The sequence below is a fragment of the Tupaia chinensis genome, unplaced genomic scaffold (genome assembly GCF_000334495.1).
Source record: "Tupaia chinensis unplaced genomic scaffold, TupChi_1.0 Scaffold000007_1, whole genome shotgun sequence".
NCBI lineage: Eukaryota > Metazoa > Chordata > Mammalia > Scandentia > Tupaiidae > Tupaia > Tupaia belangeri.
Genome location: NW_006159436.1, coordinates 2,728,140 through 2,738,698, shown reverse-complemented (window position 1 = coordinate 2,738,698; position 10,559 = coordinate 2,728,140). Strand labels below are relative to the sequence as shown.

The 10,559-nt window shown below is 35.5% G+C and overlaps 1 protein-coding gene across 1 annotated transcript in view; it reads right to left on the bottom strand.

Moving 5' to 3' along the window:
• The window catches only part of AGTPBP1 (ATP/GTP binding carboxypeptidase 1), a 134,753-nt gene that overhangs the window by 53,083 nt on the left and 71,111 nt on the right, over positions 1-10,559 (bottom strand). Inside the window, exons 11-12 of the mRNA XM_027775591.1 lie at positions 7,704-7,801; positions 1,178-1,294 (exon numbers count right to left, since the gene is read on the bottom strand). Of these exons, the coding sequence (XP_027631392.1) occupies positions 1,178-1,294; positions 7,704-7,801 (215 nt within the window). The remainder of the gene's footprint in view (positions 1-1,177; positions 1,295-7,703; positions 7,802-10,559) is intronic.

Sequence of the window (10,559 nt, the reverse complement as noted above, 5' to 3'; positions counted from 1 at the left end):
GCTTTGTGACTCTCTCTGTCTCTCTGGCAAACAAATGTGCCCTATAGCAAAAACCTCTCAAAAAAACAAAAAAAAAGGAAGAAAGAAGAAAGAAAGAAAAAAAAAAAGACCTGTAAGAACTTCAGATACTAAAACTGTAAAACTAAAAAACATGTCCAAAGAAAATATAGGAAATAAGAAATCAAAGCCTGATGAAACACATTCTTAAACCCTTTAAAAAATAAAACAAAATTAAACAAAATTAAATGCCTAATGGATATTTCTAATGACATACAGAGACAAAGAGAATTAGGGAACTGACCATTGTGATGAAATTACCTGAATGCAGCAGAAAGAAAAAAGAAGGAAAACATGAAAAAGAGGTTAAAAGATGTGGAAGAGAATAAAAAGTCTAATTCAATTAGAATTTCAAAAAGAAAAAAAGAGAAGGAAAGGACAAGATGCAATATCTGAAGAAGAGAAACAAAAGTTTTTTCAAATCCTTTAAGAAAACAACTTCAAAGAACCAAAGTAACTCCCAAAAAGGAATAAAAAAAAAAAACGTCCACACTTTGTCAATACTACTGGGAAACTGCAGAGCAGTAAACCAAACACACATACGTATACCCCGCCACACACACACACACACACACACACACACACACATATATATGAGAAGTTGAAAATTACTGAATATCTATGTTAAACAGGGCCAGCTGGTGGCATGGTGGTTAAAGAAACTGGACCAGCATGGCCGACTACACAGTCTGAGTCCTGGACCCTGTGGCTTGAAAAATGTTATGTACATGTGTGTGCCTGCCCAAAATCCCAAAAGGAGGAATGAAGTAGAAGGGACCGTAGTGTGATCATCACCCCAGAGAGGGTGTTTTCTTACTCACTCTCTCTGTCTCTGTCTCTGGTGAGTGCATATACCCTCTGGCGAAATTTTTTTTTAATTTTTATTTAAAAAAACTAAAGTGACAAAAAAATTTTAAACCTAGTTAATCTAGACTCATTTACAGATAAGCAATCTGTGTCTCAAAAATGTTGACATAATTATTCAATGTCAATCATAAAAGCAATCATACATTCCTTTTTTCATAAATCAAGGACAATAAAACGGTAATTACAGACCTTTGGGGAAAAAATAAATTTTCATTAAAACCAGTTAAGATGATGAACTTTTCCATATTTATACCTTAAAATCATCAACAAGCTCAGGAAAAAGATGTTCATACATTTTTAGTTCTTCTAGCGTTCGTCCTGGTTCTTGCTGCGGTTTTAGTTTGTTAATATCTGTTTCAATATCATCATTCTGAAATAAAACAAAACATCACCAATTTTTAAAAACACCATAAAGATCGCAGAATTCATTATAGATTTAAAATGTTTCAAATCATTAATTGCAGGCAATTAAATGATCACTGAATAAAGGTTGTATTAATTGTATCTTAAATTCAAATTTACTTACTAATTTTGATTTTTTGCTTTTTTGTTTTTTGTCACAGTTATTCTAATGTAACAAGGTATTTGGGCTCCTCAAGACAGAATCTGTCAAGATGAAGACCAAATATGTTTCCTCAGTCTTTTTAATTGCCATGATTTTATCATATTAAAAGACAGTAAAACAAGAAAACAAAGCCAGCTGGGGGCATGATAGTGAAGCAACTGGAGCCACAGGGAAAATACTGGTTTCATGTCCAGGACCTACTTGAGCATACTGGGAGCACACTCTAAAGCCCGCAAATCTGGGCCGGCTGAGACCAGCAGTCGATTTAGATTTGTGGTGTGCTAACTCTGGTGAGGATGCTCCTCTCTCTTTTCCTCAGGGTAGAAAGAAATAAACTCAAAAAAAAAAAAATTAAGAAAACTAAATTTAACAAGTATATGAAGATGGTGATAAAACAACTAACATTGGGACCAGCATGTGGCACAGTGGTTAAAGTTAAGGACTCCCACATAGCCAACCGTAGTTCAAGTCCTGGACCTGGTGGCTTGAAAATCACACTGGGCATGTGTGTATGTGCCCCAAATCACAAGAAGAATAGAGGACATGAGACTGCAGTGTGGCCATCCCACCGGGGGTGAGTTCTTACTTCCCTTCTCACTGTCTCACTGTCTCTGCTGCTCTGTCTCCAGCAAATGCATATGCCCTATGGTAAAACCTTAAAAAAAAAAAAAAAGAGCTAACATTTATTGAGCCCTGAAAATACATGAAATACCATGTTAAGTATTTTACATATATTATCTAATATAATCTGAACAAGAACATTATAAAGTATTAGTATCAATACTACCAATTAACTGATGAGAAAAATGAGTTACAAAGAATTAGCTTACTCAAAATTACACATCTTGCAAAGAGAGGAGCCAGATGCAAAACCAGACCAGGTGATCCCAGAACACACTCTGTTAGCCAGTATGATACACTGCCTTAATATAGACTACTGTTAGTCACACACTTGTATATTCTATGATAAACAAATAAATAAATAAGTTAGAAAGCTCAGTGTCACCATTCACTGTGTTGGGGGGTGGGATAGAGTGTGGAACAACAGCCCGAAATAATTAAATATGCAAAACTAGACCAGGTGATCCCAGAACACACTCTGTTAGCCAGTATGATACACTGCCTTAATATAGACTACTGTTAGTCACACACTTGTATATTCTATGATAAACAAATAAATAAATAAGTTAGAAAGCTCAGTGTCACCATTCACTGTGTTGGGGGGTGGGATAGAGTGTGGAACAACAGCCCGAAATAATTAAATACCTCTTTCAGAAAGATCAGGATATTTTTTTTTTAAATGTACTCAGAAAAAATATGTATCTAGATCAATTTGATCTATATGCTTTTCAAAGATGAGCTAACACATCTCATGACAGGAGGGCAAATGTCAGTTTACCTACTATCCAAGCTATTTTCTAGGATCCTCAACAATCCTGGGCTCATGCACACACAAATCCATCATTACCTTCACTGATGACTAAAGGGAAGTAATAAGACCATTTATTAATTTTTAACTGGCACTATTGTATATTTAACTTATTACCAAAAAAGTACTTATTTTTCAGCCTTAAAAATATTCTATTGTATTTCAATTCTTAAAATGCTATATACGTAATATATATTATACATATGACTATATTTATACATATTAACCAATAGTTTAATAGGGAAAACATCCTATGTATTTGTTTTATTTCACATTCAGGAATTTTTTTAAATTTTTTTTTATTTTTAATTGATTAATTAATTTACATTCATTTACTGAGCATTGTAACAGCATACAAAATGTGATTTCCCATCCAGAATATACTGCATAGTGGCTTAATCCTCTGTGTTATCATCAATAATTTTCCATTTCTAGTTTCATATAAATGTATGTGTGTGTGTATATATATATATATTTTGTATATGAATATATAAATATATATTTCCCCCTATTTCTCACTCTTTGCTATTTCCTACCCTCCTCCCACACTATCTCAGGTGTCCACAGTAATTTTCCACTCCTTTTTTTCCCACATTTTATTGATTTACAAAATTTCTTAAATAATCTAACTACTTTCAATAGCAAATACAGCTGGCATATACATATGTGTGAATACATGTCTGACTTTAGGCATGAAACTGAGTAGAATGAATATACTAGAAACACCTAGCTGAGTCTATATAGCTTACAAGAATCATTAAATGGGTATTTTTAATATTTTTTTAATTTTAAGAAAAGCAGTTTTAGCTTTAATAAATCAAAGAAATGCTAAGGAACTTTTGTTAAAAGTCAAAGCCAGGAAACAGGTTAGGATTCTGTTCAAAGAATAGGTACATGAACCTATCAGCAGCTCAAGATAGGACAGAAAAATCCTTAAAATGAAAACAAAGCCTAGGAGAAAATCAGCGATGCTTTAGTCAAAAGTCATAAAATGCTATTTCACCAGTTCAATCTCATGTACTTAATCTTATCTTCTGTTGTGGTTCCCTTGTTCCAATTAAATTCTGGGATATAATATTCAACTCCAAACTTGTCCCTATGATTAAGTCAGATATTTTCTTAGTTTTTGAACTCTTATTTCTGTGTGTCTATATTTAATTTTCCTGGTAAGCACTCCCTTTAGAACTTCTTGGAGATCTGGTCTGGTGTTGGTAAATTCTTTCAGGTTTTGTTTATCTGAGAATGTTCTTGTCTTTTCTTCCCATAGGAAAGATAATCTTGTCGGGTACAGTATTCTTGGTTGAAATTGCTTTTCTCTTAACACTTCGAATATATCTTCCCATTCTTTCCTCACTCACATTGTTTCTGATGAGAGGTCCGCTGTTAGCCTGATGGGATATCCTTTGTGGGTAACTTGACGTTTCTCTCTTGCCAATCTTAGTATCTCATCTTTGTCTGTGGTTTTGGTCAAATTGGCTATAATGTGTCTTATTAAAGATTTTCTTGGGTTGATTCTATTTGGGTCCTTTGTATTTCTTGGGACTGGATCTCTGAATGCCTCTCTAGGTCTGGAAAATTTTCTTCCAGGATTTCATGGAATAGATTATCAATGCACTTATGAGTCTCTCCACCTTCTGGGATACCATTATCCAGAGGTTTGGACGTTTGATGGTATCTAGTATTTCTCGTACAGTATTCTCATTTTGGGGAGCAATTTTCTCAGTCTTCGTGGTAAAATTTTCTAGGCCAGTGATTCTATCTTTTACACGTGAGATTTGATATTCTGTATGATCTAGTCTGCTTTTAATACTTTCAAGGTAGATTTTTACTTCCTGTACTATAGCCTTCATCTCTAACAGGTCTATCTGATTCTTTTTTAGAGTGTGAATTTCCTCGGACCTTGCAAGAATTTCCTCACCTCCTGGAACTCATCAGCTCCTTTCTCCTGCCTCTTCTGCAGTTCACTGTCTCTCTTCTCTTCCATCTCTGTTAGCTTTGTCACTATGAGTAGTCTAAATTCTTTTTTTTTTTTTTTTAGAGAGGTTTTTGCTATAGGGCACATGCACTCACCAGAAAGACAGAGACAGAAAAATAGAAAGCGAGAAATCACCCCTCAGGGGGAAAGGCCACGTCACAATCCCATTCTCCTCTCAGGATCTTGGGCATGCATATACACACACGCCCGGCGTGAGTTTAAGCCACCAGCTCCAGGACTCGAACTGCTGTCGACTACACAGGAGTTCAGCGATACAGCCACTACGCTAACTGCTGGTCCCATGAATATTCTAAATTCTTTATCTGACATTTTCATGAGTTTCATTGTACTGTACTACATTGAGGATGAATAGAAGTTATTCTTTTCCCTAAGAGGAGAGGTATTTTCTCGCTTTCCCATATTTCTTGTGACCCTATGGTGATTTCTCATGATCTGATAGATGGTACATTTGTTCCTAATTCTTGAAGTTCAATCTGAGCATTCAGAGGCATGCAGAAGGAGGTGATCTGCAATCTCTCTTCCATTCCGTTTTCAATCTTTGTGCATAAGATTCAGTGGGAATAGAGGAATATTCTGACCCTAATTGTATTCAGATGTTTCAATCCTGTTCACTTGGACCTGTCTAGACACTTAGTGCATAAAGGCCACTAGAAATGAATCTGAAGGGAGAAGTCTCAGCAGAAAATCTTCATTTTTAGTCAAGGAAAGCAATATTTCACAGCTGAAGTTCAGCATCCACCTCTCACATTCAGGAGTTTAGTCATTATTTGTACAGCCAATTAAAAAGATTTTCCTCACTGCCATGAATAATAGAGATTAATTTTATTTAAATAATACATTAATATCTGTATATTACTGTATAATTAGGATTATATAAATATATAATTGTGGCTTTCTTTAAATTAGGCATTCATGAATTAGTAATACAATAATATTCTTAACTACTTAACATTGTCTACTAATGTAGACAATGTTCCCAAAATAAGAAAATCATTTACAAAGGCATTCTTCTCCTCAAACCTACTAGTTCAATATTCAGTATTACCATATGAAAATATAGTTTTAAATAGTGAGTCTATATTTTTAAAAAAATTAAAAAAAACTTACCTATAAAACAGGCACAATGAGACTACAACACCCTGAGAGCTTAATGGCAGGAAACTTTGTGATTTGGTGTAAGAAAACCAAAAGTGAAGAGCTACCGAAAAACTCATCAGAAAGGAAGCAAACAACCTGCTACTGCTCCTTAGAGTTCTTCTACAATTAATGAAGGAACAAAGACTATACTAAAACGGATATACCGACAATGTGCGGCCACCTGAAGGTGAGTCTTACAGAACCTCCAGGTTTCTATAAACTCTCCAGTCTGAGAAAGATCAGGCTATAAGACTACAAGCACAACAGAACACAGATACCATACCCACACAATATAGCAGTTCACATGAAGCATGAATGAAATGATGGGATTCAGGAAAAAAATAGGATAAATTTTGGAAAGTCCAAATGTAACAGCCAAGAAGAGTTTGAGTACAGTCAGTGGTATCCAATAAAAAGAAGAGAATACAGCTCAGCAGTTTCCAAGGCCAACAAATCTGTAGCCCTTTAAGAAAAATATTATAGCATGGTATTGGGATAAAAAAAAAAAAAAAAAAAAATTTAAGTAGACATTATACCAGACTAGTTTCTACACTCGGGCTCCACCTCTCACAAACAAGACTGATAAACTATCTGTGCCTCTATTTTCTACACACTTATACCATCTCATAAGACTGCTGTGAGGATTTAATGGTTTCTGTACAAGAAGGCAAGAAAAATCTATTTTCATGGAAAATAGAATTACAAGTTTATTTTGGTGCAAAAGAGTTTTGAAATCTACAAAAAAAGTTTCATAGTACGCATTTTCCATGACCTTCTGAATATCCCTCATATATAAAAAAGTGTCCAGCACCTTAACCACCACACCACCTGCTGGTCCCCTGTTTGGCTCCCCTTATCACAATATAGGGTAAAATACAATTTCTAGGCTTACAGAGATATCATTAAAATTATGAAACTCATCTGTTTCTTTCACCTAACATTTCACATGTAACATGGCAATAATTTACTACTTCCTCAAATTAATACATTTTTCCCCATTTCTTTGCTGAATTAATTAAACTCTAAGAACCTCATTTAAACACAAATTCTCACAAAAACACATCAGTCTTAGACTATTTTCCTACTATTTTTGTATCCTCAAAGGATTGCTGATAGAGGGTAATAATGCACTTTGGAATAAGTCGCCACAATAGAGTGTCAAACCACTTCCCTGAGATTCTTCAGATTTTAAAATCTAAGTCAGAAAAGTGAGATAAAATCTTTCTGGTCAAATGGAGTGAAAATAAATAATTCATTTAAGACCCTTTTCACATCAATGGATGTAAAGCAACATTATTCATCCTTTTAAATCACCAAATGTCTGGGGCTGGTAGGTGGTGTGGTGAAGGAGCTGGACTTCCACATGGTTGATCACAGTTCAAGTCCAGGACCCCGTGGCTTGAAACACACCAGGCACGTGTGCATGTGTGCGTGCATGCCCAAAATCCCAAGAGGAGAATGGAGGAGAAAGGATTGCAATATGGCCATCTCCGTTGAGGGGCGGGGGGTGATTTCTTGTTTTCTCTTCCTCTGTTTCTCCAGTGAGTGCATGAACCCTATATATATATATATATATATATAATTACCTAATTTTTGTTTTATAATTGTAGTATATAATGCATAAAGTTAACTTGTGATAGACATTCACTAACCTTAAAATTTTGATCTAGGTCATCTTCATTTTCGGTTTCATTTTCAGCTTCTAAATCAATATCATCGTTGTCATCACTTTCATCTACTACGTCATCCACTGTGATACAAAATGTGCTATAAGTAGGTCAGAGTTACATTCTACAACATGCACATCCAGAAACAGAAATATATATATGTGTACATATTTCAATCACCAAAGAAAAAAGCAAATACATTTCTTATTTAAATTGTCTTTAAGGCTGTCCCAGCTGCTGGAAAAAAAAAGACCATGAAATAATAGGTGAGTGTGTTTTAAAATGTGAAAAGCATTATTAAAAATGATTTTTTTTTACTAGTTTTCTCAGTCTTAAAGCATTAATAATGTCATATGATGCAACAGTCTCAATGACACATCCTGTTTCCCAGTACAGAATATCTGAATTAAAATCGTGGCACTATTTCCCACTTAGGATAAATTCCAATGACTCACTTTGTCCCTTTATAATTCACCTCTCATGAATTTGTTTCAGTTACTATCTTATGCAATGTACTATGTTGTGAGCTGGTAATGTTTTTTAAAAATGTTTTGATATAGTCCCTACCCTTAGGGAGTGCATGAGGATAAAGGACACAAAGGAGTACAAAGTAATTAATACAGAAGAGTAACCCTAATGAAGGCACAAACCTCGGAACGCTGTGGGAGAACCAGGGATGCAATGACTAACTGCAAATGGCCCAGGGCCAAGGAGCTGATCACTGATCACTTCACAGAGCAGGTGATATTTAAGCAGTATCCTGAGGAAAGTGTAACTGATTTCCAGTGAGTACAAGGTGGGTGAGTGAGACCTTTAAGAAGAGGAAATAATGGGCCAACCCTGTGGCCCAGGGGTTAAGGGGGCCAGATCCCACACAGTCAACTGTGGTTTGAATACCAGCCCCAGAGGTTATAAAAACACACCACGTCAGAGGGCTTGCGTGCCCAAGATCCTGACAGAGTGGAGAAATGGAGAAGAGACTGCAGCGTGACCACGCTCCACTGAGGAGTGCTTTCTCCCTCTCTGTCTTTTTATCTGGCAAATAAATGTATCCTGTGGCAATGGAAAGAAAAGGAAATTAGAACGAAAAGAAAGAGGGAGGAATGAGGGAGAAATAAGGAACTAAGATAATTTTGAAAAGTAATAGGAACTAAGATAATTTTGAAAAATAATAGGAAATTAAGTATGACTACGATGCTAATTCACTTGAGATAGGGAGGAATGCGGGAGAAATAATAATACTAAAATAAGGAACTAAGATAATTTTGAAAAATAATAGGAAATTAAGTATGACTACGATGCTAATTCACTTGAGATAGTACTAAAAAACATAAAAACATAAGAATAATAAAGGATATGATAAAGTAGGCCAAGTAGTTTAAATTTTTAATCTAAAAAAGATAAGCACTGGGGGGCAGCAGGCAGCCTGACGGTTAAGGCATTGTACTCTAGGCCAACTGTGGTTTGAGTCCTGGACCTGGCAGCTCAATTGCTCACTTTCTTGTTCGCTCTCTCTCTTTCTTTATCCCTGGTGAATGCACATGCCCTATAGCAAAAATTTTTAAATAAATAATAATAAATGAAATAATTATTCTAGAAAAAAAGATGAGCACTAAGGATTTTCAAGAGGACAATGGTTTGATTCAACATTTATTTTCAAAAGAGTGCTCTGGCAAGTGAGAGAGTGGGAACATATGGGCAGATAGAGACCAGTTAACAGAAGAAAAGACAACCAGTATGGCAGTAATGGGAATGGAGAAAGATTATGCATTAAATAAAAAGTCATGGAAGAAAATATAAAAGGACAGCAGACTGTGGATGTGTGGAAAACAGGGAAGAAGGGTTCGAGAGCACACTGAGGCTTCTCAGATTAAGTAACAGTGCTTTTAAACAAAGCAGAAAATACTTTTAAAAGACATTTTTCCTCCCATGAGTGCATGTGCCCTATGGCAAAAATTGGAGAAAAAAAAATAGCTTTCAAAATAAGACATTTTCCAAATTCTTTTTTTTTTCTTTCCTTCTTTTTTTTTTTTTTTTAATTTTAAATATCAGAGCAGGGAGATGAAGAGAGAGAAGGAGAAAGAAAGCACCCCCAATGGGTCCTGGTCATAGCATAATCCTTTTTCACCAATTTTTCATCCCATCAGGACCCTGGGCAGAGACATGGGCATATACCCAGTGCTGGAATTCAAAGTCCCATGAGCATACGGGATCGCTCTTCCCCTGGATAGCACTTACCCACGTCACTAGGGAGTTGGTCCCTAAACTCTTTTTTATTTCCATTTTCAATGTGATGTATCACAAAGCTTATTAACTGTCCCCATAGTATCTGTTCTCCTCTCTTTATTCTTAGTAATGAAACCCCTGTTTGGGTTATAGCAATTTGACCTCCCTTGTAGTAGTTATACCCATGAAAATAACCAATTTGGGGCCAATGGTATATGAGGCAAAGTGATGAATACAAATTCTAGGCCACACTCTTTAAAATGAAAATTGCCCTTCCCATTTTCTTTCATTCCCATTTTTCACATGCACTTGTGGAAACTACCATAGGAGATGATTTTAAAAAGAACCGGTCTCTTTTGATGACCTAGGATATGTATACTGCCCTGGAATCACCATGTTGGCTATCTTCTAGATGGGTATGTGAGGGGGAAAAATTTTTCTATCTTGTGTCAGTGTAGCAAAGGGGTTCTAAAGACAGAACTCAAATCTGGCTTCCACATTTACTAGGCACTTGAAATTTAGCATGTTACATGAGTTCTCTGTCTTAGTTTCTTATTTATAAAAATTAACCTATTCATATATGTAAAGTGCCAAGCAAAGAGTATATGTGGTAAA